At 53.3% G+C, this 25,896-nt stretch overlaps 1 protein-coding gene across 13 annotated transcripts; it reads right to left on the reverse strand.

Moving 5' to 3' along the window:
* Nucleotides 1–108: 108 nt before the first annotated feature.
* KDM8 (lysine demethylase 8) lies at nucleotides 109–24,646 on the reverse strand. 13 transcript variants are annotated; one of them, XM_070484655.1, is made up of 9 exons: nucleotides 24,314–24,613; nucleotides 17,470–17,983; nucleotides 15,353–15,519; nucleotides 14,024–14,156; nucleotides 10,823–10,867; nucleotides 7,466–7,615; nucleotides 6,418–6,510; nucleotides 5,116–6,324; nucleotides 109–2,009 (listed from the first exon to the last, which is right to left on the reverse strand). In XM_070484655.1, the coding sequence occupies exons 2-8, from the start codon at nucleotides 17,962–17,964 to the stop codon at nucleotides 6,160–6,162; spliced, it is 1,248 nt and encodes a 415-aa protein (XP_070340756.1). In that variant the 5' UTR covers nucleotides 17,965–17,983; nucleotides 24,314–24,613; the 3' UTR covers nucleotides 109–2,009; nucleotides 5,116–6,159. The 13 variants fall into 13 exon arrangements, with proteins under 13 accessions (XP_070340756.1, XP_044603547.2, XP_070340760.1 ...); XM_070484659.1 differs by lacking the exon at nucleotides 109–2,009 and adding an exon at nucleotides 12,794–13,151 and having other exon boundaries at nucleotides 5,040–6,324; nucleotides 24,314–24,623; XM_044747612.2 differs by lacking the exon at nucleotides 5,116–6,324 and having other exon boundaries at nucleotides 6,349–6,510; nucleotides 24,314–24,622.
* Nucleotides 24,647–25,896: the final 1,250 nt, after the last annotated feature.

Below are 25,896 nucleotides of genomic sequence, written 5' to 3' on the forward strand. Positions count from 1 at the left end.
CCCTTCCTTCTTTCCTGGAGCTCACTGGTGACTAGGAGCCCCTTGGTTTGGGTTCCAGCAGGTGACATTGGCAGAGCTCCTCCTGCACAGCACTGGCTCAGGGCAGCCTTGCCTTCAGTGCTCAGCCTGGGTCACTTGTCCCATTGATGCTGGCCAGCCCAACCTGGACTTGTGAGAGCCTTGGCCTTGGCCTCCCCAACGCCCCACAGTCCTGAACCTGCTCTGGCCCCAGATGCAGTTGGCCTGTGGGCACAAGGCTGGCAGGCTGGACTGGAGCTGTGCTCTCCTCACTGGCCCTCTGCCCCTGCTTGGTGACTGGCAGCCCCGCCCATCAGCTGCCCCTGCCAGAGCCAGGGAGTCAGCCTGATGTCTCCTCCTCCCTGGCCCTCCTGCATCACACCAGTGTCCAGATCCCGTGCAGTCCACCTGCCAGATGGCCCTCAGTCGCTGCCCTAGGCCATGTCTCCCCTCCACCTCTGCAGCAGCTCCCACTGCTCCTGGCTCCAGCCTGCCTGCCTGCTCCAGTCTTTTCCACCACAGTCATCTTCCCACCATGCCAGTCAGCACGGCGCGCCCCCGCTGAAGACCTTGGTGGCCACCACTGCACACAGGCTCAGGTCTCGACACGCAGGGTTCACAAGGCCAGATGGTGAGGCCCCTGCGCATCTCACTGCCTCTCCCCTTTCGCCTCCTCAGGCTACAGTGTTTCTTTCAGTCCTGGAACGAGATATCCTGTTCTCACCTCTAGGCCTTTGCACACATTGTTCCCTCTGCCTGCATGCTCTCCCCTCTTGCCTCCTGCCTCTGCCAGCTAACACCTGTCCACCCTTTAGATCTTGGCTAGGCTATCACCACTTCCAGCTCCTGGTCCCCCACCTCCCTGTACTTCCTTGATGGTCACACTTGCCCTGCTATTTTAATTTCTTGTCTCCCTGTCTCTCTTCCAGCCCAGTGTCAGGCAGGACCCTTTTGGTCATGGCAGAAAATCCAACTCCAACTGGCTTAAACAAGGAAGGACTTGGCCAGAGGGGGTCCTTCAGGAGAGGCTTGACCTAGTGGTTCCAGTGATGTCACCAGCATCCATACTTCTGTCTCTGCTCTGTTGCCATTGAGCTGGCCTCATGCTTGGGGCCTATGAGATGGTCTCCCAAAAAATCTAAGCCACTTTCTTTGTGGTAGCAAAATGGCTGCTGTACTTGCAGGCCTCACACACCCTGCCCACGGGCGTCAGGAGAGGGGCAAGTCTCATTCAGTGGCCCCTGCCCTGGCAACATGCTCAGGGCTTACAGCTCCAACCTGGGTACGTATGGAGGTGGCGATGGGAATAGTCCACTTGACATTGGCTCCTCAGGGCTCACCTCTGAGCAGGGCTAGGGAGCCCCTCCAAAGCCGTGTGGCTGAGGGTGAGGGGTTCCCCTAAGCAAACTGAAGGTGCTATTCCCAGGCAGAGGGGAATGAGCTGTGGGCACCAATGGGCAGGGTGGCCTCCACCCATGCAGGCAGGGCCACTCTGCCTGGTTTACTCCATAACCTAGCACGGAGCAGGCGCCTAGGACGTAGTGAATGCACGACCCTTGCTGGGGGGCGCTGACCCTCCAGCCGCAGGCCTGTTCCGAGCCCTCTGCCCACCTCCCAGGCTTTCACTGAAGCCTCTGGAGCCAGCCCCTGAAGGCAGACACAAGCCCACTGATGAAGGGCTGTGGGTGTCCCTAACTGGGTGGCAAGGGCTGTAGTGTGTCAGGCAAGCACAGGAAACCATCCCCAGCCAGCTTCACCAGAGAATGGGCTTCTTAGAAGGGTGTGAGGAAGCTTGTCGACATGACAAAGGCAGGAGAAGCAGCCTAGAAAAGACGGACCTTGGACTTGGGGGTTCTGGCAGAAAGACCTGTTCCCCAGTCACAGTGTGCGCTGCTGCCCCCATAGATCAACTCCAGCAGTTTCCTTCATCCTTCCACTGCGCACCCGCCAAGGCTGCAGCCCCAGGGGAAGGGATTCTCCAAAATGCTGTTCTGGAAGAAGAGAGAAGGGATGCTAAGGGGCCGGAAGCAAACCAGCACCCCGCAATCAGGAGGGCAGCCAGCTTCTTGCCTGTCTGGGGAGTGGTTTGCGGTCACGGAGGTAGGGTCAAACCGTGCAGGTGCAGGCAAGTCCCAGCTGGGCCCCAGGAAGCTCTGAGCACCTTGCCGCTGGGGACACTGGCCCTCTTGCTACCAGTCTCCCCTGTGTTGGTACCACTGAGAACTTCCTGAGGACTCCTTGGCACAGCCCAACCAAAACCCTTACACAAAATTCTGAAGTCCCTGTCTGGCACTCAGGGCCTTTGTGCCCCTCCTCCCTGCACAGTCGGTCATCCTCTGCTCCCCAGTGATGCCCCTGTCACTCCAGAATTACTCACTGAACCAGTGACACTCACTGTCTTCTGGTTTCCCATCTTCCCCCGTCCAGGCCCTTCCCACACAGCAGCATGGTCAGACCTCGCCTCTCCAGGCCCTGCCGACACCCCCTCCCCCTTCTCCCAGCTCCCTCTGCTCCAGCCGCACTGGCCCCTTCCTCTCTCCTGAGGCAAGGCTCTCCTGCCTCGGGGCTGTTGCGCCTGCTCTTGGGCCCACCTTCCTCAATCTCATGGCCAAATCTGGACTCCTGGTCATTCAGGCTTCTCTTCAAATGTTAACTATCAAAAAGTCATGTCCCCACCAACCCATCCCCTGTTGACATGTTCTGACCTGTTACCCTGCTCTGTTGCCTTCATAGCACTCATCATTATGTGCACATCTCTCCACCCCCGCCAAGAGAGCATGACACACCATGACGACAGCAGGGCCCTCAACAGGCTCAGCGCCGTGCCGTGTCTAGCAGAGGACCTGGCATTGAACAGACCTCTCCATGGCTCTGATGGGGCCTCGTGCTCGCACCTCTCCTTGGCTGTGTGGACAGCTGGGTGGCACTTGCACTCCAAGCTGCCTTCAGTCCGCGTTCCTCAGAGCTAAAGCCATCCCTCCAGCTGGGATTCCCAGCAGCACTGGAGCCTTGGCAGAGGGCATAGAAAGATTGCATCTGACACCGTCCTCCCTTCACACAAGGGGCATTTGCCTGCAGTCAGGCCTCCAGATCATGTTTGAACATTTCCTCTATCCCTAACTTCAGAATCACTGCATAACACGTGAATGGCTTTTCTTTAGCAGCGGCCCAGAGCGGGAGTGGGACCCGCCAGCTGGATAGATGGGCTCGTAAAGGCTGGGCCACTGGCGGCAGCTGGAGCCACGGCTGTCCCTCGGGGAAGGCTGGGGAAGGGCTGTGAGTTATGCACGCGGGCCCCCGTGTTATGGCTCCTCTGCAGCCAGGCAGCCGCTGTTCCATAAATGGCGAACGTTCTAGGCTTGGTGGCGTTCCTATTTTATGCTTCACTACCTTAAGCGGCGTTGATGTCTGGTGTAAATTCTCCACATGAAAAATTAGGTAAATAACCATTAACAATGCCAGATAGGGGAATAAACAGTCTCCTCACAAGCAGGTGCTCACAGAGCCCTCCTTTCCACCTTCTAAGCACCTCTCACATTTGTCCCTGTGCTCCGCGCCCACTGCCCACCCCCAGCTCACTCGCTGGGGAAGTCCCACAGCCTCCCTGCAAGTGTCATGGTCAGCCTGTTCTCTTCCCTGCCAACAGTCAGCTTCCTCAATTCATATTCTGAGGGTCTGCTCAAAACTGAAGCCTAAGACCTACATGTTCAAGTTCAAATTCCTTGGCCTGGTTACAGAGGACATGAGTAGCGGGTTTCAGTTGCCCATCAATGCTTTCCCATCCCCCTTCTAGTTACCCAGGGGGGTGGCCCTGTGAGCCAGGCCAAACCAATCAGATCAGGCCCCCCTCCCCACCATGGGTTGCCCCTTGGGCATGGGTCCCAGAAGATTCCCTGGGGTTTCTGAGTGTGTGGGTCCTGGTGCTGGGAGGATATAGAGTTGACCAGCTGGGGCCATCTTCTCCCCTGGGGGGAAAGGCTACCTGCAAGAGGGAAAAGAAGGAACCAAGGCCAGCCCAGCAGAGCCCAGGTAGCCAGGGAGGGACAGAAGCCTGCAGGGTGGAAGCCTGACCTGGGCTTCCTTGCACAGCTCTTCCTGCACATCTGTGAGCCCCGCCTCCCCCGCCACCCGGCCAGGGAGCTGATGGCTGTTTTGTTGTTTTTGCTTAAACTGGTATGAGCTTCGTTCCTATCACAACTGAGTCCCAGCCCACGTGGGGGTCAGGGCCTGCAGGATCTAGACACTTGCCACACCTTCCATCTCATCCTGTACCACTTCCCTCATCCTGGCCTCCTGCAGTCCCGCTCAGCTGTTCCCCTCTGCTTCCAGGCCCACTCTCCCTGTCTCCTCAGCAATTCCTGGGTGGCCTTCCAGATCCAGCTCTGGCCTCTACTTCCCTTGTCCCATCCTTCCACCATGTGATCATCTCGCATGGCTTCCACCACCTGCAGCATTCCCCATGGCCAGTACACTGATCGCTGCTGACGTGTCGCGCTCTCCTCTGAGACTGCCCACTCCCCGAGGACTGGGGGCGTTCTGTTATCTCTCTGGTGCCCGGTAAGCTGCCTGTCCCAGAACAGTCTTGTAGGACGGAACCCTTAACCTGTGGGATGTGCCACTGTCTAGGGAGAAGGTGTCAGAATTGAGTTCAATTGTGAGACACCCAGCTGGTGTCACAGAATTGCTTGTTGTGGGGAAGGCCCCCTCACACACACACACACACACACATTTGGTGACCAGAAGTGCTAGCAGTATTCAGAGCACCGTGTGTAGTGTAAAGAAAAACCAGAGTGTTTTCCCATACACTCGCTATTACAAATGATGTCATGATGGTCATCTGTGTACAGACATCCGTGCTCATCTTCCTGATATTCCATTAGGGGGGACTTCCAGAAGTGGGATCACCAGACCCAAAGGTGTGTGTGTTTAAGGTTGTTGATTTCTGTTCAAATTCTGCCAAGCCTAACTCCCGCCGTCAGGACATCCCACCCTCCTCGACGCCGAGCATGAGAGTTTTAAACGTCTTTGCTAATTTAGGGCATATCTTTGTTTTAACCTGCATTTTTTTGAGTATTAGATTGTACTTTTTTTTTTTACCTCATGGTCACTTAGTGTGATGAATGTTGTCAAAACTCAGACAACAGCAAAAACAATGTCCGCCAATTTGTGATTCTTGCAGCCAGTGGGGGACGGGGGCTCCTCCGAGCAGCTGTTGGAGTTAGCCTGCCGTCTCCAGTCCAGGGCTGGGGAAAGTCGTCTTGGTCAAACACAAACAAAACAAACACGCTCATGGAGAGCCGGACGCCTGGGTCTCTTCGGGCCTGAAACCCTCTTCTGGAGAGTGCTGACCCTTGCGGGGTGCAGACACTGAGGGGCAGGAGCAGGCCTTCTCGGGGCCGGTGGGGGTTCTGTTTCCGCACTCGGGCACAGGTCACAGGGAGGGGTACGGCGGCAAATTCCTCAGGCTAGAAGATCCACGGATCTCTCTGCAGGCAGGCTACACTTCAGTGAGGACAACGGCAGAAGTCCCCCCAAGACTCCCACTGCCCAGCAGAGGTCTGAGCTGAGCAAGCAGAGAAGGACCCTCCCCTGTGACCGCAGCCACGTCCACCTCTCTCCAGAGTCTGTAGGTTGTGGCGGTCCTGACAGGCCCAGTCATGACAGAAAAGTATGTAACCATCACCCTAGTTACTCAGCTCAGTGACAGCAGCTGGCACTGTGGAGCGCTCTGCCGACGCACCGCCTCGCGAACCCTCTGTGGTGAGGCCCTGCCGCTGCTCTGTTTGCCCGCTGGAGAGACACACGGTGACATTTCTTGCCCCAAACCACACAGCAATTAAGTGACGGGGCCAGGTGTGAATCCAGGCAGCCAACCTCAGAGTCCACGAGTCTCCACGTGGGTTGTGGGCCTGAATGTCCTTCTGGAGTCTTGCCCGCCTGCCTCTGCCACACACCTGGGCTGGAGCAGGCCCCTGCCTGGGTGCTCCTCGCCCTGTGTCTGCCTAGAGCCCGAGCTCAGGCCCCACAGAGGGCTTCCTCAGGGCACAGGCTCAATCAGTGGTCTCGATTCCAGGCCCAGCGCAGCAAATGTGTGACTCCACAATGCTGCACACACATCAGCCCTTCCCTCTTCCAGCCTGGCTACGACCACCAAAAGCTGACTGAGAAGCTCAAATCCAGGGCCCGCACATAATGCCAGTATTTCACAGGGATAAACAGGACCTCTCCAGGAGAAAGGATGCAGGACAGGAATGGGGCCTCGGCAAACTGGGGGAACTTCTCCAAGTCGGGATGCTCCACGTCAACCTGAGGAAAACACAAGTCACCTACCTGGTCTCCAGAGACAGGATGGGGTGGGGGAGAATCTGCCATGTCACACTGGGTCCCCCGCACGCCCACCTGGCTTGTGTTATGAAGAAGGTACGTATCATGAGGATATAAGGCCTCTGACTCCTGTGGGGAATACAGCCGGATGTATTTCCTCCCAATCACCTGGGGAGAGAGTGACCCCATCAGTCAACTGATGCCCTCGTCTCCCCCCGCTGCCCCGCACTGCCTGCAGGTGCCTGAACCCAACATCCTCCCTCGCCTCTCTGTGCCTTTCCACATGCTGTTCCCTACACCTGGTCTGCTCCATCCCCACCACACACCTGCTTAGAGTGCCAAGCTTATTTTTCCTCCAAATATATTAGGAATCAGTAACTTCGTTTCTGTAGTTAATAGTTAAGCACCTGGCCGTGGCAACGACTGTTTAAGTGCTCTATGTATATTAACTCTGATCCTCAAACTGCCCTGAGGTGCTTTGTCGTCAGCCCCATTTGACAGATGAGGAAACTGAGGTACAGAGAGGTTAAGCGAGTCGCCCATGTTCACAAAGCTTAGAGATGACAGAGCTGGTGTTCACACCAGGCAGTCTGGCTCCCGAGCCTCAGCTCTCAGCCTCTCTACTGCCTCTGTGGACTGGTCTGCTCGGCTGGGAGCATGTTCTCATTTGGTGACCTCTCTGCCTACGAAAAATAAGGTGAATTTACAACAGATGCCCTCCCCATGCAGCAAACCCCCAGGCTCCTCTGTCTGGGTCTCATCAGACGGCTGAGAAGCCTCTCTGCACTTGGAGAGAGGGTCTGGCAGGCAGAAGCTGGCCTGGCTGAGGAATGGCACACAGGGGGAGGGCAGAGGAGAGGCAGCCCTAAGGGCGCTCACTCCATCCCAAGACGGTGCCCTGGCCCTGTTCTGCCCGAGGGAGGCGGCTGGGATCCCAGAGGATCCAGAAACCACTTCTGGAATCAGCCCCACTAGGGAGATGGCCCCAGCCCGAGGCCTGGGACCATTTCTATCCACATCCCTGTCGGTGATTCATTTGCCTGGTGTTTCAATGTAGATAATGTGGCCAGGCCACAGGCTGGACCAGGAGGCGGGGAAGCCGATGTTCGGCAGCAACTCCGACCTGGACTAGGAGGTTTTGCTGGGGGTCCTGATGCAGTGGGGAGACCGTGCCCTGGGGACCAAACCAGGCGTTAATGGTGATCTCGTCTTCCTCCCCGTCGCCCAGGCAGCAGTAATCAGGGATGCTGATGTCTTGCTTCAGCTCCGGGATCTGTGAGTGTCAGAGCAGACATGGAAGGTTGAGACCAGGGTTGTGGGACACACCAGCCTAGAAGTCAACTGACCGTCTGACAGAAGGGCCAAATACACGGTCTTGTGTAATAATATGACTGTATCCACATTTTATTGTATAGAAGTCTAAAAATCAATTAAAAAATAAATATATAGTTACTAGGGAAGAATTATAATTTTATTTTCAGATTTATTTCCATGTCATATGCATTTTATATTTGTTCCCATTTTTAAAACCTGATACCACTATTTCGTACTTAAAAGTAAACCAGATTATGATTTTCTAAAGAGTTAAATATTTTAGAAAATCAAATTAAAGAAAAACAAGAAGAAGATGGATTGAGTGTTCATCACGTCTCTGGAGGGGAAGAATTTTCAAAAGTTACTAACGGTAAAGAAATCACAATTGTACATTTTAAATAAGTTAATTAAGACTAATAAAGTAGGAAACTTATTTGAACTAACTGTGGTAAATGAGGGTTAATGTACGAAGTTCATACAAAATAATAAGGAAGACACTAAGATCTCAAAACATAAGTTACACGACTAATTAAAGGACAAAAACCAGAGAAGACCTAAAAATGAATTAGATATAAGGGTTTCAGTCCCATTAGCAAAGACATCTGAATTCATGTCATCATTTCCCGATAATCCAATTAGCAAACTGAAAAAACAGTAATGCCCAGTGGTGGTGAGGCTGCCGTGAAAGGAGCAGAGTCACGCAGGGCTGCTGGTGGCATCAACAGGTAAAACTATGTAGATGGCAACGTGGCACCATGTAGAAGGCTTCAAAAGCGCTCAGCCTTGGACGCTGTTGGAAGTGAGCTTGTGCTCTGCTCCTCTGTCGGAGCACCCGGCCCTGTCCTGGCCTCCCGCCAAGCGCTGCCCTCCCTGGGCATTCCTGCTGAGCTCCCCGTGGGTGTCCCTGGCCTGGCCGAAACCACCCCAGTGAAGTCCCCCTGGATGCACCAGCTCATCCAACGAGACGTTTGGGTCCCAAATCTAAAAGTCTTCTTTGACGGCTCCCTTTCCCTCAACCTCCACATATCTACCTGTGTCAGGAGCCAGCAGTTCACACATCTCCTAAACCTCTGCACTTGCACGGACCTCAGCTCTCCCTGGACCTCCTAATGGTCTCCCTGCCTCCACATCTTCCCACCTCCAGTCCATCTCCAGAAAGTGGCCACCCGCGTCCTGGAAACACAGCCCTCCACCGTTTCCCACCACGTTAGGAAACCCATCCTTTCTCACCTAGCCCCGACCTCCCTCCTGGCCCCATCTGCCCTCCCCTTATGCACCCCGTGCTGAACTCATCCGCCCCTTGAAGGTGAAAGTTCACTCCTGTTGCTCTCCTGGCTGGCACGCCCCTGCTCTCGTCTCCTCGCATGGCTAGCCACTGCCATATGTTGCCTCCCGGAGAGACCTTCCCTAACCACTGAGCTAAACAGCTGGCTCTCCTACCCCAGCCAGCGACTTTTATTTTCTTTCAGGCACTCATCACCATCTGATGTGTCTGGTTTTCAGCTCCACTGGGCAGAGGAGCGAGGAGGTCTTCTCTGTCCCTGTACCAGGGCTGAGCCCTGGGCTTGGTGCAGAGGGGCCTACAAAGAAGGCCGCGTCGGGCAGGGTCCCCACCGCGCACGGTCATGGTGGTCACAACCCAGCCACACGCCAAGCACGGAGCAGGGTGGGACGAGGGGAGGGGCGGAGAGAAAGCCGGATAGTTGCATTGCTCCTCCAGCACCAGCCCTCTTCCTAACAAGACAGCGTGAAAATGCAGAACGCCATCTGATTCCTGCCACACTTCACTTTGTTCTCATTTTGTTTGCATTTAACAATAGCCTATTTTTTCTCCTTATACATACTCGTTATAGATGATCTGGAAACTGCAGAAAAAAGAAGGGAAATAACCCCTCCTCGCCGCTCCCCCCACCCCCGACAATCACTGCTAATTTTTTGTGCCATTTCCTCCTGTCCATTTTCAACACAGCCAAGACCATCCTGTCAATCAGCACGCATCCTGATTTTCTCAGTTCCCACAAGCCAGGCCGTCCTGAGCGACCACGAGCCCATGAGCTCCGTGTTGGACGGGTGGAGCCTGGGCCCTGGGTGACAGGCGATTCTGATGCAGTGGCTCTGGGTGGGGCCTGGGATCGCGCCTGCACTTCTAAAATCTCCCAGGGACGCCAGTGCTGGTCCAGGGCGCTGCTCTGATGGTGTCTACTCAGGGGCTGATTTGTGCAAGACAAAGAGCCAGAGTAGCACTTCTGCTCGCTGCAGCTTCCTCTCCCTTCCTGCCCCCGGGCACTCTCCCTGCAAGCATCCTGGCACTCATGCTGGGCTCTTCCAAGAAAACCACCTGCCCCAAACCTCCCAGGGCTCCTTGCTGTCTTCCAGACAAATCTGAGTTCTTGGCCTGGCCTTCATGAACCTCCCCAGTTGGCCGCAGCCTCCCCGTTCTCCTCTTTGCTCTGCTCTTCTGAACAAACCCTCAAGGCTGTACATGGGGCTCGTTCTACTCTGCCCTCTGCGCCTCACTGGGAGTGTGTCCCCCTGCCTCCGGCCTCGTGGAGCCCCCTATTCCTCTCAGCTCCAGCCTGAGTCCCCCTCCTCTTTTGGTCTTCAACCCGTCTGTCCTGAGGGTCTTCCATCTGGCCAGCCAGGGCTGGGTACCCAGAGAAATCGAAACTGGCCCCTGCCAGAAGTGCACAGGCCCAGGCATGGGGAGCCAGCCTCACGAGCGGACAACTGAGATGTGGTAAGAACAGAACCAGGACCTGCCCAGAGAACTGCCTCAGGGAAGCCAGTGACTCCCTCTTTCCACCACCCTCCCCTGGATCCCCAGAACTCATTCCTCAGTTCTGACCACATCTGGACCTCTGACTCCATCCCTTGGGGCCACCCTGATGCTTGTGGCCTCCTCATCCCCCTGCCCCAGTCCTGGGGCCCTGGACTTACCACACCAAGCCTCTTAGGCCTAGTGGCCTCGCCACCTCTCCTACTGCCCACTGGCGAGGAAGGAACAGGACAATGCCGAGGGCCCCTCCCAGCTCACTGCAGGGAGCAGCCCCAGCGGGAAGGACACGAGGCTGCCAGGCCCTTTCCTGCCCTCGGCGGTCAGAGCCCAGGAAGGATGGCAAGGGAAGGCGAGAGGGTGAAGGACAGTGGAGCGTGGGCTCAGACTCACCTGGTCAAAGAGCTGGTGCTGAGCAAGGTACCCCACGTCCCTCGGCTAATGCACAGGAGAAGACCAGAGCAACAACACAGAAAGGCTGGTGAGTCATGGTGGATACCCTCCACAGGCTGCTATTGTTTAGTTGGCCCTCAGGACCCGGTGTGCCCCACCCCAGCCCTGGGCTGCCACCCGGGAGGGCCCCCCAGTCCGTCCTGTGGGGTCCCCCTCCTCTGACCCAGGCGCTAACGCGATCAGCACCCTCTCGAGGACTGGGCTGATGGGGAGATTCAGGATCCAGTGCTGCTTATGCCACTGAGGGGCCCCGACTGGGTCACCTGTGCCCCAGGGCTGTTTCCTCACATGAGAAATGAAGGGGCTGCACACACAGGAGGATTTACCAAAAATGGAATCATACTATACGTATTACTTTGAATCTGCTTTTTTCACTTAATGATACATCATGCATGTCTCTTCAGGCCAGTATGTACATACTGACCATTCTTCTGCCAGAGACTGGTTTTATAGACAGGATCCATCATGAGGAATTCAACCACCCCCTGCTGGCAGACATTCAGGCTGTTTTGCCAGTGTTTCAATAAACAGCCTAATAATCTCGTCCTTAGATTTATGTGCTTCTAAAAGTAGAACTGAGTCAAGGAGTACGTGCACTTTTGATAGCATCTGCCAGGTTATTTTCCCAAAAGTTAAGCCATTTATACTCTTAGCAGCAATTAACGTGAGTGCTGATTTTCCTACATCTTTGCACTGGAGGTTAGCATTCTGTGAAAATTTTTGCCAATAAGATGGGTGAAAAGATCCATGCTTTACAAACTGGGCTCCACAGTGCCTGAGGGGCTCTTTGAAGACGGCTGAGGGCCACTGTAAGGGTCAGACTGGGGCGGAGTGGGCGGGACGCGGGCCCCCACTCCCCCAGCTCTGCCAGAGCCCAGTCGGCTTTGGTCTAGGGGCTTTATCTGAGGCTAAAGCAGTGTTGAAGCAGATGATGGTTCCTCTCTAGGATTCCTTGAGGATGTCTCCATCTGTCCATCCCTCTCCTTCATTTCCTCTTCTGACAAACATTCTGAGTTTACAAAATGCCAGACCCTGTGCTATGCCCTGGGCACGGCCGGATCTGATGTGATCTCTGCCCTCACAGATGTTCTGGCCCGGAGGACACTGAGCACTTACCTTAACTCAGCACTGACCACGCTGTGCTATAGAGTTCGAGGTGTTTTACTCTCACCAAGACAGTACGAAATAGGTGTTAGTGACCTCTAACTAATCCCAACTAACCTTAGCCAACCAAAAGTCAGGGCACTGAGGATCCAAGAGGCTAGGTAACCAGCCCAGGCCACACAGCCAGCAAGGGGCAGTGCTGGAGCCAATTCTGTTCAGCCTGAATCCAAAGCCCACCTTCCTGCCCACTCTGAAAACAGCCCTTGGTTACTCCCCTCTGCTCTGGGAACCAGGCTTCTTCCAGCAGGCAGAGGGAGACAGCACGAGACCTCTCCAGCCAGGTTTATTCCCACAGGCAAAGGTGAACGTGGCAACGTGGTGCATCTCTAGTCCATGGCTCCCTTCTCCAGGCCTCCGGGGGACAGACAGAGAACTGATTGGAAGCGAGGGGAGGGGAGGAGTGCAGGAGAAGCAGGAATGGAATGGCGTCTGTGAGCACTGATGGAGGAGGCCACTGACGGAGGAGGCCATGGCTAGTGGAGCTACACTGAGTGCCTGTGGAGGAGGCTGGAAATTCGGGAGGGAAAGAGATGGGGGGCACTCTGGGTGGTCCCTCAGGAGTCCACAGTCACAACACAGGAGAAACAGTCAGCCAGCATGGTCACCGACCTGGACCCTTGGTCGCAGCAGCCCCATGACTGAATCTGATCAGAACTTTAGGGTGGCGGGGCCTGGGGCTGCCGTGGGGTGTGGGTTGTTGGGGAGTATGGAGAAGAGTTGCAAACCACAGATGCTAAATTCTCACACCTTGTGAAGGATTCGGCTCTTGGGGCCAGGAAAGGTGGCTGGGACCATAGACGCTGGGTGGTCATCCTCTCCCGCTAAGGGTCTGTGCACCCACTTACAGGCTTCCATTGTTCCCAACCTATAGGAATGGTGAGGCACAATCTACATTCTCTGCCACCCTCGTCTCAGGAAGAGGAAGCCACCCACTGCCCTTGCTGTTAAGAATGTGAAATGAGGGGGCCGGCTCCGTGGCCGAGTGGTTAAGTTCGCGCGCTCCGCTGCAGCGGCCCAGGGTTCGGATCCTGGGCGCAGACATGGCACCGCTCATCAGGCTACGTTGAGGCGGCGTCCCGCATCCCGCAACTAGAAGGACCTGCAACTAAGATACACAACTATGTACAGGGGGGTTTGGGGAGATAAAGCAGGAAAAAAAAAAAAAGATTGGCAACAGTTGTTAGCCCGGGTGCCAATCTTTAAAATAAAAATGAATGTGAAACGATAAAATGGTGCAGCTACTTTGGAAAGCAGTCTGGCAGTCCCCCAAAAGCTTAAACCCAGAGTTACCATCTGACCCAGCAGTTGCATTCCTAGGATATACCTAAGAGAAATGAAAACATGTGTCCACACAAACACTCAGACCTGAATGTTCACACCAGTCAAAAAGTGGATACGACCCAGATGGCTATCAACTGATGGATTAAAAAATGTGGTATATCCATACAATGGAATATTATTCAGCCATAATAAGGCACAAAGTACAGAACTGATAAATGCTACAACATGGATGAACCTTTAAAACATTATGCTAAATGAAAGAATCCAGACACAGAAGGTCACATATTGTATGATTCCATTTATATGGAACGTCCAGAATTGGCAAATCCATAGAAACAGAAAGCAAATTAGTGGCTGCCTGGAGATAGGGGGAAGCGGGAATGGGAAGTGACTACCAATGAGTACGGGGTTTCTTTGGAAGTGATGAAAATGTTCTGGAATTAGATACTGCTGATGGTTTCACAAGCTTATGAATACACTAAAAAAACGCTGAACTGTACCAAAAAAAAGACCTGAAATGAGTCCCTCATGTCCTGCCCACCCACCGGCCTGCCTTGCTCACTCTGGTCAGCCTACTGACCACAAGCCCACAAAGAATGACTCCTCCTAAACCTCCCAGTGCACCGCATCGAGATTACTTGCCCAAATGTCATGTGTTCTCTCCCTCGTAAGTCAGAAAGGAATCAAATGACACACCTCGTCAACAATGTATTTGCTGATGAACTCATTGACCGTCATGAGTGTCTGGGACCACTCTTCGTCCGTGTACCTGGAACCGACTTCCACTGGGACAGTCCGGCAGCCAGCCACTTCTTGGATATACTCCAAACTATCAGAAAAACAGGTATTGTCACTTTCATCATTTTTGGTAAGCCTTCTTGGGCGCTCTGCTAAATGTGCTTTACGCTGGTTTCCTCCCATCGTCACAACCTCACGAGGCGGTCTGCTGTCTTCCCCCACTGCCTTGACGAGGAAACTGAGGCACAGAGAGGTGAGGTTACTTACCCTCCTGATGCCCTTCAGCTTTGCAGATAGATCCAGAAAATCTGGTTTGTTACAGTTCTTGCTGGGCAGCTCTAGTTCCCTGCTTGCCAACTTCTCTCTTTGCTCACCTTGTCACTAACCTCAAAAACCTTCTTGGAGCAAATGGTGGACAGTACAGTGGGTGATGAAGTGCCTGTATTCTGAACTCTGGTGGTCCAGGCCCTGCATGCTACAGACCAGGGGACCTTTAGCAAGTTACTTAACCTCTCTGCGCCCTTGTTTGCCATTTGTGAAATGGGGGTGATGACAGTGCCTGACCCATGGGAATCAGGGAGGATAAAGAGAAAGAAAACGCGTCAAGGGCCTTTCTTGGCACCTGGTATGTAGTAAAAATGTAACATGCCTGGTACGTAGCAAAACACACAATGAATGTTTGCTGGGGTGATGGTGCCTACAATGGGAATTCCTCCTCACACAAGTGTCAGCGGGAACCACTCCCTGCACAGAACCACCACCTTCCCGAGATACGCCTTCTCATGTCCAGAACTACGCACAGCTGTGGCATTACGGCCACTGGCCAGCTGCCTGATCTGATGGCCCCACCACGAATCTGAGGAAGGACGAGAAGCAGATGTGAGGAGGGAGCAAACACAAGAGCCCATGGAGCCCCACGGAGAGGGGAGGCAGCTGTCCCTTGGGTTCGTATTTCAGGGCCCCTGAGAAAGTCCACAGAATTCCTAAGATCCTGCGAAACTGCATCATAGGCCTAACATGACACTGCCACTTAAGCACTCATTAAGCACTTAAGCACTAAGTGCTTAGGGCAAGCAAACTGTAGAGGGGAGGAATCTGATAACCTTTGGCCTAAATTCAGAGCAGAGTACTTCCAATTCTTGTTTACCCCCTGGCAATCCATCCTAGAGGCTGGCAGTGCAGTGCCCGTGAGGCTGCACTGACTGGGGAAGACGGGGAGGAATCCAGGGAGACTTCGAGAATGCTCAAGTGGGAAGAGGAGCCCCACCGCCCTCAGCAGCTGCTCACCTCCACTTCTTCATGCACGGCCAGTGGTCGGCCACGCCTTCCAGGATCACGGGCCTCTCCGGAACCAAGAAATGCTTCCTGAAATACTGCAGCGACGGACAGTGGAGCCGAGGCACTGTTCTCTCCGACTTCATATCTGGAATTGAAACATGCTCATTCCTTGCTTTCTGTTTAAAATCAAAACAAAACAAAATGGTAACAACCAGAGAAAGTCAAAATTTGAGGCATTCTACTAGGAATTTGCATCACTGCTAGGATTGCTTAGTATCATTAATAATAATAATAGTAAATTTTTTCAATCATTATTACTCCTGCTACCACTACTATTTACTCCTCATGATATCAAGGTGTTTTTTTCCTTACTAGTTCATTTAAAATATTCTTCAATTATAAAAGTAATACACGGCTTTCACAGAAATTCTGCAATGGAAGAGAACTTACTATTCCCAACTCCACCATCTAACATAAAAGTATTCTCTCTCTACCATGTTTCTTTCCCATCTTTTACACATCCATATCTCTGATCCACTGGTAGTAATGTACATGATGAATACGCAAGTCTGCCTCTTTCATCCAGTAACTTACCTAAAGCAGTTTCCACGTTCCTCGCAATGTCTTGTGAGTGGTTGCATCATAATTTACTTAACCATCTCCCCACTGAGTGACCTGCACAAGTTACTATCTCTGAGCCTCAGTTTCCTCATCTGTTAAACTAGGGAGACAAGATCTCGGGTGTGAAGGACCAGGACTCCCGCCCAGCCCATATCAGCCCCCTCTGCTCCCCACTGCTGGACCCCGACCAGTCCTTGACCTTTGCGCAGCGGCGGCGAACACGCTTTCCTGCAGGCGATGCACCAGGCCTCACCCTGGCCTTTTCTTTGCACTGTCACAGCCTCTACGGTGGGCCTTTACTTCCACATACTCCCTCCCCAAGAGGCCTGCCCCGACCACCCTATGTGAAGCTTTCCTGCCTTTCCCACCACCTCACTGGAATGTAGATCCAGGAGGACAAGGTCCAGGCCCTTCTGTACATCTGGGCCACAGCTGGCGCCCAATAAAGCTGCTGAGCAAAGCCCACCCTACAGGCAGGGGGAACGGAAGGGCCAAGACCCTTACTCAACTCAGGCAGTGCATGTCAGTGCGGGAACGTGAACCCAGGCAGGCTGATTCCAAAGCCTGAGCTCTCGCCCCCAGCTACACACACTACTTAACACCACCCACACCAGGAGCCCAGCGTGGGCATGAAGTCACCATTTCCCCTTGGGACAGATTTTGCTGGGAAAGGGCAGTGCAACCCCTGGGTCAAAAGGGACAGGTATCTGTCCCTTGATCTGCATGTCTGCCCTGCCCTCTAAAAGGTCAACCGACACACCATGCCCTTGGCCCCCGGCACCCTTGGCAACAATGGGTATTGTACAAAGCCTTGTTTGATAACTTCATAGCCAAAAATGGCTGCTTCACTGTTTTTGCATCATTTTTTGACCAGAGTGAGGTTGAACATCTTCCCACACGTTTAATAGATCCACTTCCTCCTTGTGAACAGACTTTCCCAGAGGAGCGTAGTGAGGGCTGCGTGTCAGCTCTGGGCTTTGAAGCCTTCGCAGTGTCGGCCTCAGTGTCTGTTGGGTTTTATGGGCACGTGCACTTAGGTACCAGTAAGGACACATGTGGGTATCTCAAGGGCAGACCGATCAGCCCCGTGAACAGAAGAAAGCTAGTTCTAGCATCTCACTCCAACTCAGTAGCACAGAGACAGGCAGCCAGAAAAGCGGGTGACACCTCGACCAGCTGACCAAGGGAAAGCTCAAAGAGCTGGGCTACAGCGGGCTGCAGCTCTCGCCCACACGATCCCTTTGACTGTTTCTCAGAAGCCACAAAGCTTCCACCCTCCCTCTCTCCCAAAAGGGTACTACTTTTGCAGAAACTGGAAAAAAAAAAAAAAAACTGAGAAAAGAAACTGAGCTGTTCCATTTCCAAATCAATGGAGATGCTACTTTCAGCCAGAGGTTGGCAGGCCACAAGGCCTCACCCCAGGGGAGAGATGACTCGTTAATTCCAAAAACATCAGGCGTGTTGGATTATGTTAGGTGTGGTCAGTAACCATCCCACCCAGATACCTTTGTGCTGGGCTGCTCCTGGGTTGGGCCTTGGGCAGGCCTTTTTCTCGAGAGAAGGTGAGTCTGGAGGATGGCAGCGACTTTAATGAGGATGTCCCCAAGGATGGCCGCCCCCATCAGCAGGCCCATGTCACAGATTTTCAGGGCTGCAGCCACAGTGGTAGCATCCTCAGATGCCTCGCACAGACATGCAGCTTTCAGAAGGCAGCCAAAGGCATAAACCCGACGCCAGTCTTTGTCCACGTCTTGCCAAGGCCCTGTGTTGAGTTTCTCCCAGGAATAGTCGAGGACTGCCTCACTGGTCTGCAGACACTCACTCCTTCGGCCCCCATAGAAGAGCTCAGTGGCTTCCTGTAGCAGCATCACTACGCTCCTCTCCACCTTCTCACTGAGGTCCAACTTCAGTTCTTCTTTAGTGCGAGGCAGGAGTGCCAGGAGGGCCTCCCACAGAGCACCCGTTCCTGCCAGGGGGTCTCGGTTGATATCTTCTGCCATCGGCTCAGTCTGATGAGTACTGGTGGAGGAAGAAATAAAAGTTACAGCAAAATACCATGTTGTACACCTAAATACGTATAATTGTAGATTTTTATAAAATAAAACTCAGGGGAGGGGAGAAGCTAGATCTGTGATGATATCCAGTGGCTCAAATGACAACCACTCAGATTTAAAACATATATAAAGTACTTTCCTAAAAAAAAAAAACCAAGGGGCCAGCCCCAAGGCCAAGTGGTTAAGTTTGCGCGCTCTGCTTCGGCGGCCCAGGGTTTCACCCGTTGGGAACCTGGGCTTCGTCAGGCCATGCTGAGGAGGCATCCCACATGCCACAACTAGAAGGACCCACAACTAAAATATACAACTACGTACTGGGGGGCTTTGGGGAGAAGAAGGAAAAAAAATAATAAAAAAAATAACAAAATCTAAAAAAAAAGAAAAGAGAGTGAGACCACGCACAGAGACTTGGGCCTAAGTTCCCACAGCTCCCTATACTTGTCCTCTGTAACGCACATCTCATCCATAATGATTCTTCAACAAAGGTCTTCTCTACTGGGCATAACCTCTGCAGGGGCCCCCGTGTGAGGTCGCCACTGTATCTTCAGGGCCTGGCCCAAGAAGACTATTGCCTCCTTGGTTGTGACGCCCTGATGAAGCAAGCAGCCAACGTGGCCCATATGGCAAAGAATGGAGGATGGCTTAAGACAACAGTAAGCTAAGAACTCAAGCCCTCAGTCCAACAGCCCTCCAGGAACTGAATTCTGCCAACAACCACCGGAGTTCAGACCCTTGTCCTGTTGAGCCTTCAGATGAGAACTTGGTCCTGACTGACACCATAACTGGAGCCGTGTGAAAGATCCTGATGCATAGGACCCAGCTAAGCCACACCGAGACTCTTGACCCACAGAAACTGAGATGATAAATGTGTGTTGTTTTAAGCCACTAAGTTTATGGTGATTTGTTATGCAGCAATAGATAACTAATAAACACCCTATCCAGATTTCCTGGACACCCTGGGACTCAACTATAATTTACACTAAAGACCAGGAGGAGAAAGCATGGCTTCCTTTAGCTCTAATGTGTATGAAGAAGTCAGCAGTAGATAGGAAAGCAAAGATATATTAAGAACACTAGAAATATGTTTTTGAAAGTAGGCTGGATAATCTCATCCCTATCTCTGGGCTCCATTTTATTTTATTTATTTTTTTTTTAGGAAGATGAGCCCTGAGCTAACATTTGCTGCCAATCCTCCTCTTTTTGCTGAGGAAGATTGGCCCTGAGCTAACATCCGTGCCCATCTTCCTCTACTTTATATGTGGGACACCTGCCACAGCATGGCTTGACAAGTGGTGCCATGTCCACACCCAGGATCCGAACCGGCAAACCCTGGGTCGCCAAATGTGCGAACTTAACCTCTGTGCCACCAGACTGGCCCCCAGGCTCCATTTTAGCTCATTTTCCCCCTAGCTCAGGAATGACAATAACAGCAGTCAGAATACTGAAAACATTACATGGATTACCTCATTTAATCCTCACAATGACCCTATGAAGCTGAGACCATGCTTAAAAAGCGTTTACTGTAAGCCAGGAATGCTCTAAACACTTTATGCATCATGCTTTTAATTCTTACAGAAACTCCCAAGTTATTATCATCCCCATTTTACAGATAAGGAAAGCAAAGTAGAGAAGTTAAATGATTTGCCCAAAGCAATTCAGCTAGTAAGAGGTGGAGCAGAGATTTAAAACTCCGGCAGTCTGGAGGCAGGCCTGATGGCCTAGTGTTTACAGGTTGGCGTGCTCTCTTCGGCAGCCCAGGTTTGGTTCTGGGGCATGGAACCACACCACTGTCTGTCAGCAGCCATGCTGTGGTGGCGGCTCACACAGAAGAACTAGAATACACAACCATGTCCTGGGGCTTTAGGAGGGGAAAAAAAAAGAGAGAGAGGGGAAGATTGGCAACAGATGTTAGCTCAGAGTGAATCTTTCCCAGCAATCAAACAAAAACTCAGGCAGTCTGGCCCTCAAATCCATGATCTTATAGACGAAGGAACTGAGCCACAAGATCTCAAGACAGCACAAGACGAAGCTGGACACACGGGCTGCTTTATTCTCAAGAAAACTCTGAGGAAGGAGTTACTATTCCCATTCTACAAGAGAAAACCCTATCACTTCACATAAGGAAAGGACATGGCTTTTTCAGTTGTTACTTTTTTGAAGTACCTCTTCCAAGGCCTGTCCTAAAGTGAAAGCAATAATTTAGAGTTGTTCTCTGTTCTACAGTCTACAGCATGATTTCCCAACCATTCCCCTTCCTTTAATTTTACTTGTTCCTCACAATATTGTGAAGTAGATAGAGATGTATGTGGTCATTTTCCCCACAACCCCCGCCCCCCCCATTTTGCTGATGAAGAAGCTAGTTGGACTGTTGTATCCTAGCTTAGTCCCTGGTTCCCAGTTGGCTCAGTGAATGATGGGACTCAGAGGGCCCGAGTGGCCTGGCCTAGCCTGCCAGGATGATTTCTATCTCGAGCTCCCTAAGGTCTTGTGTTGGCTTCATTAACAGCCTTCTTAGAGAGCTTCACGGTCCAACCTTTCAGCGTGGTCTCATCCACTAGCCATGCACACAACAGCACGTGCACCCATCCACTGGCCTCCCAGGGTGGCTTCACGGCTCCTCCTCTCAGAGTGACTCACACGTCTCATAAAGCAACATTGAGAAGTCTCATCTCAAGCGTCCAAAAGACCTCAGAGGCCTTATATCCTGGCTTCTCACGAGGGCCTAGGAAAAGGCCTCCCAGAAGACCACTTATTCGCCTTACTATAAAAATGACTTCCACTGGGGCCTTATGTGCCAGCTTTGTAAATTGGTCTCTTAGTGGCCTTAGAAACAGGCTCCCAGAGGGTTTTAAATGGGCTATAAACTATAAAGGTTCCCAGGGATGCAGATTATGGACTTTGTAAACTGGCCTCTCAGGGTGACCCTACAAACCAGACCCACACAGAGCTCACAAAGGCCTTGCAAAGCCCACCTGGAAAGGCGGCCTCGTGTGCTGCTTCACAAAATGGCCTCCCAGGGTGGTCTCATGTTTGGTCTTCACAAACCAGCCTCCTAAGGTTGCCTATGTGCTGCTTTGCAAACTGGCCTTGGAGATGGCCTCATGCAGATGGCCACGTGAAATAGCCTTCTGGGAGAGACGGCCTCAAGTTGGCTGTACAAGGAACATTTTTAATCCAGTTCCCCAGTGAATGGCCTTATAAAAAGGCCTTCACAGATGCTCAGTTGACACTGCACGACAGTCTTCCAGACGTGGGAGCTTCAGGAGAGCTGTGAGTTCCTGGTTTCAAAATGGTTTTTCAGATTGCCTCTGTATTGGCCACTTAAAATGGCCTCTCAAAGGGCCTCACGATTGGATCTTAAGACACTAGCCTCCCAGAGGGCCTCATGTTGGCAGTATGAAGCATTACAGGCTGAGGTGGCATGCTGGCCATGACCCATCGGAGTAATCTCACGGCCTGGTTCCACAGGCTTCCAAGAACCTTTCGTGATTTGGCCTTTTAAATAGTCGCCCTATAACAGCCTTCGGGGGAGGAGCCACATCCCACCATACCAAACAGTCTCCCCAAGTGGCCTCAGGACCTGTTTCAAAAACAGGCTCCCTTACAATATTGGGCCCTTGTCTGAGGCCAAGGTGAACCTCAGACCTCGTCTTACATTTGCAAACTAATCTTCCATGGTGTCTTTATAGCGCCAGGAAAGACGTGTTTGTTTCATCCATCAACCCTCCCGGAAGCAGCTCCACGCCAGTCCCTGTCAGCCAGGAGAACTGGCCTTGGGGGAGACAGGGCCTTCTCTGGGCAGGGTGGAACACCTTCCTGTCGGCTGTACGAAGCTGTCTTCCAGGGAAGCTGGCCTCACGTGGGCTGTAAGCAGCGGCCTTCACACAACCGACGACGTCATACGGCCTTCCAGTGAAGGCCAGGGATGGGCAGGCAACATGGAACTGCCTTTCTAGAAGGCCTCACGGCCTGGCTTCCTGCATTCCCTGTGCATCGGCCCGACGAAAAGTCTTCCTGATAACTGTCTCAAGTGATTTCCAGAGGCAGGCATGAGCCCGCGCAGCCTTGTGGCCTGGCTTTATTGATTGGTTTCCCAGAGTTCCTCACTGAATTGCCTGTTATAAAAGGTTGTAGTGAACAAACAGCCTTCCGGAGGAAGGAGTCGAGGTATAAACTGTGTGGAACAGCCTCTCAGAGCGGTACTGTTGCCTGGTCTTGAACCTGGCCTGACAGAGCCCCATCAAAGGGCACAAGCAGGCTGTGTAAGCAGCCTTCTGGAGCTCAGGTATAGGTGAGCTAACTAGAGAACTGATCATACAAACCAGGATGCTATATATAGGCCTTTTTTTTTTTCCGTGGTGAAGTATAACTTTTTCAAGTTTTTTATTCTCATCATTTTCTCCAATGTCTGTTCTTCACTGTTTGGAACTTTCATTCCTGCACAACTTGAATACTGGGAGTGCTGTGAGTGGCTTTCAGGGCTTACATATACATATAAAATATTTAATAACAGAATATTTATTATGACTGGACAAGTCATAAACTGGGGTTATTCCATGCCAATTGAGACCTATGGTCCCCCTAATTATAAGCCACATGAAAAAGCCTGAGTGGCCTTGTAGCCTCACTCTTAAAGTCAGCCTCCTAGAGCTCGACCAGGTATTGGCCTTAAACGACCTCTTGTTGGTCACAGGCTTTTTCTGAAGGGAGTGAGGGTGGAGGTGTCAGGTAGAGACACAGCCTGAGCGGTCTTGCGTCCTGGCTTTGTAAACTGACCTTCTGGAACACCATATGTACTGGCCTCACGACACGGCACAGCTTCCAGGGAAGGTCAACATGAAACAGCCTTTCCCAGAGGCCTGTCTTGGCTGCTTACATCTAGTCCCGTTTCTTGGTATATGAAATGATCTTCCTGGAAAGGGGGTCAGACAAAGGTGGCGTGAGCCAACCTCTCCGCATTGCCTCTGTCTTGGCTTTCTACATCAGTCCACGTGAACTTCACAAAGGCTTCCTGTCGGTCATGTTACACACAGAGGAGCCAAGTACAGGCGGTTGTGCAACACACAGAGCAGAACAGACAGGTCCTGACTCAGCTCATCCTCCGGAAGCTGGCCCGCCCGCGGCTAGCTGTTGGGAGACAGCACAAGTGGGCTCCTGCTGGTGTAAGGATAAAGCCATCCTGGAAGCCACCACAGTCATCCCAGAAGTCTCTTCCATTATCTTAAAAACCAAGTGCACCTCCTGGAGTAGCCATTCAATGGGCTGGGCAAAACGGCTCTCCTGAGGGTCTCATGCCGATTCCCGGAGGGTCTCAGGGTGGCTGCCCTCTGGAGACAGCCATCCTGGGAGCCCCACGCTGCGCACGAGGGCCTTCCACAGGTGGCTTCAAGGATGTATCCGCCTCTATCTGACAACTCTGTATTCTTCAATTTTATGTTATTGTAGCAGGATTCCACAAAAACTGGGCAAAACGAGAGGCTCATCCAACTTTCCAGAAAGGCGTGGGAAGCCCCGGGAGCCCACCTCGCGGGCGCCAGCGCAGTATGGGACCCGGCACCGCCTGGCCCGGGGCTTGCTGTCGTCCCGCTGAGCAGGACTTTCCTCGCCGGCGGCGCCGGGGCTCGGAGGGAACTCCATCGAGTCAGCCCTCCCTTCCTCCAGGCCACCCAGCACAGGCCGCACGGGGCCCCTCGGGAGCGGCGGGCTCCTCCGACCGCACACCAACCCTCCAGGCCAAGGCCTCACACCCCGTCCCTCCCCGCCGCCTGCCCCGGGGCTTCATTTCTCGCGGCTCATATTCGGGACCTGATGGCTTAAGCGTTTCCAGTCGGCCTAGCTCCAGGACAATGACAAAAGCCGGCTGGCCGCGGAGAGACAGGGAGCAGCCACCAACCCATACACTCACAGCGGAAACAAACAGCTACGCAAGCGCGCTAGAATTGTAGTAAGGCGACACAAGAACTGCACACGCGCACAACAGCCAGGCCTCACGCATGCGCAACACAAATTACTGGGTGAGAGGAGCACTACGCACGCGTCAGACCTACCTTCTGTCCCCGGCCGCGCACTAGAGTTGTGAGCAGCTAAAGGGCAATCTCAGAGCGCATGCGCCGGCTCTATTCTCCCTCCCCAGGCCCCCGCGGTGTTGCTGCTTTGAAGAGCCGCCGCGGGGCTTTCCAAAGCGCACGCGCGAGGCCGTCCTTTCGTCCTTCTCGCCGTAAGAGAACTTAGTGCCGTGCCTCCCCCCGCTTCTAAGGAGCCAGAGGGCCTGCCCCCTCCGGTTGCTCTGGCTGACCTGTCTCGCGTGTGGGCGGTGTCGAGTCGGCCGGGGACGGCCACGATTTGTTCCTTTCCGTTCGAACCCTCCTGCGTTCTGCTGCTCGGTGACAGAGGCTTGCACGAGGAGTATCGATCACTCCCGGCTCTTCTGATCTCGAGGCAGGGCCGAGAGGAGCGCCGAGTGATCGATGCCGCGGCCCCGCCCCGCCGCGTCCTGAAGGCGGGAGGGCGGAGGCGCGGGCTTTTCCTTCGGGCTCTCCGCGCGGGTGCCGGTTCCTGCTGCGGCGGCCTCGTGTGCTGCGCAGCTTCGGGCCCGCCGGTTCATCTAGTCCCCGCAGCTCACATGATCAGTCTGCCTGATGTAGAGGGGCCCCTTAGGGAAGTCAGGTGGCCCAGAGCCCGACCCTGGGGACAGCCACAGGTGCTGAGCCTGCGCGGCTGCGGGCGGCACGCCGCTGGGCTCCGGGCGCCCGTGGGTCCGGGGCGCACCCTCGGGAGCGCGGGGCGGGCCATTCTGCGCTCGCTGGGCTTGGAGTCTGGGTGGAAGAGGTGGGCGAGTTCGTTTGCTGGTATTACAGAAAAATTATTCCGGACGCTTGTTAGAGACAGCGAGTGGCCTTATCCAGGGGGCTGGTGCAGTCGGGGCTCTGCTGTAGGGGAGAGAGAGGGCCTCACCTCGGAGTACAACGAGGACAAGTGGGATTCCGAGCCGAGGAGCGGGCCGGGGGTCACGGATGGACGCGTGTCAAGGGGAAAGGCTGGGCTGAGCGGAGTCCCGCTCCCCTGACCCACAGGACGTTTGCTGTGGGTGAGCCAGGGGGATAAGACGTCAAGGGTGGAGGGTAGGGAGTTGATCACTGTCAAGGGGGGATCTTGGCCAGACGCACCCAGCAGGATTCTTGCTAAAATTCGTCTAGGCTGGCCAAGGGCGAGGCCCCGTCAGCAAGGGACTCGAAAAGCCTAGGCAGTTAGGTCGGGGAGAGTCGCCAGCCATGTGTCAGCCGTGGTCTGGGCTGCTTGCACCCCTCTGTCCTATTTAATTCTCTCAACAGCCCTATGAGGTGGAGATTGTGATGTCTTATTTACAGACAAGGAGACTGTCAAGGTGCTAAGCCAGCGCCAAACGAAACGCCCTAAATAAACTCAGCCTTCCGCTCAAGGATCTCACAGGTAAATGGGATGCACGAATGTGCTGAGCATTTACCACACGCCTGGCACTTTCCAAGCACTTGAAAAGTATTAAAATTGTAGATAACTTATCGTGATTATCATCCCCAGTTGAGTGGTGACAATGAGTTTTAAGTGAGCCCTGTGCTCCTGGAAAACGGTGAAGGTTAACCGAAGTCCCCTCACCCTTCTGTGTTCTAGAAATCAGGTTCCTGCAAAGAACCGCCCTTCCCGGCGTGACTTAGATGAGACTCATGGAGGGCCCCCTTGTTACCTATGACAAGGCCGTCACAGACCCTCCAAGTTCCCATTCTTTGCCTCGTATATAATTAGCTGAATTGCTTGTCCCCACTGATCAATTGGAACAAAATTAACCAAAGTTTGGTTAAATTCTCCCCTTTCTCCAGGCATCTGAACTTGGCCCACCCTCAG

The sequence above is a fragment of the Equus asinus genome, chromosome 14 (assembly GCF_041296235.1).
Source record: "Equus asinus isolate D_3611 breed Donkey chromosome 14, EquAss-T2T_v2, whole genome shotgun sequence".
Classification (NCBI taxonomy): Eukaryota; Metazoa; Chordata; class Mammalia; order Perissodactyla; family Equidae; genus Equus; species Equus asinus.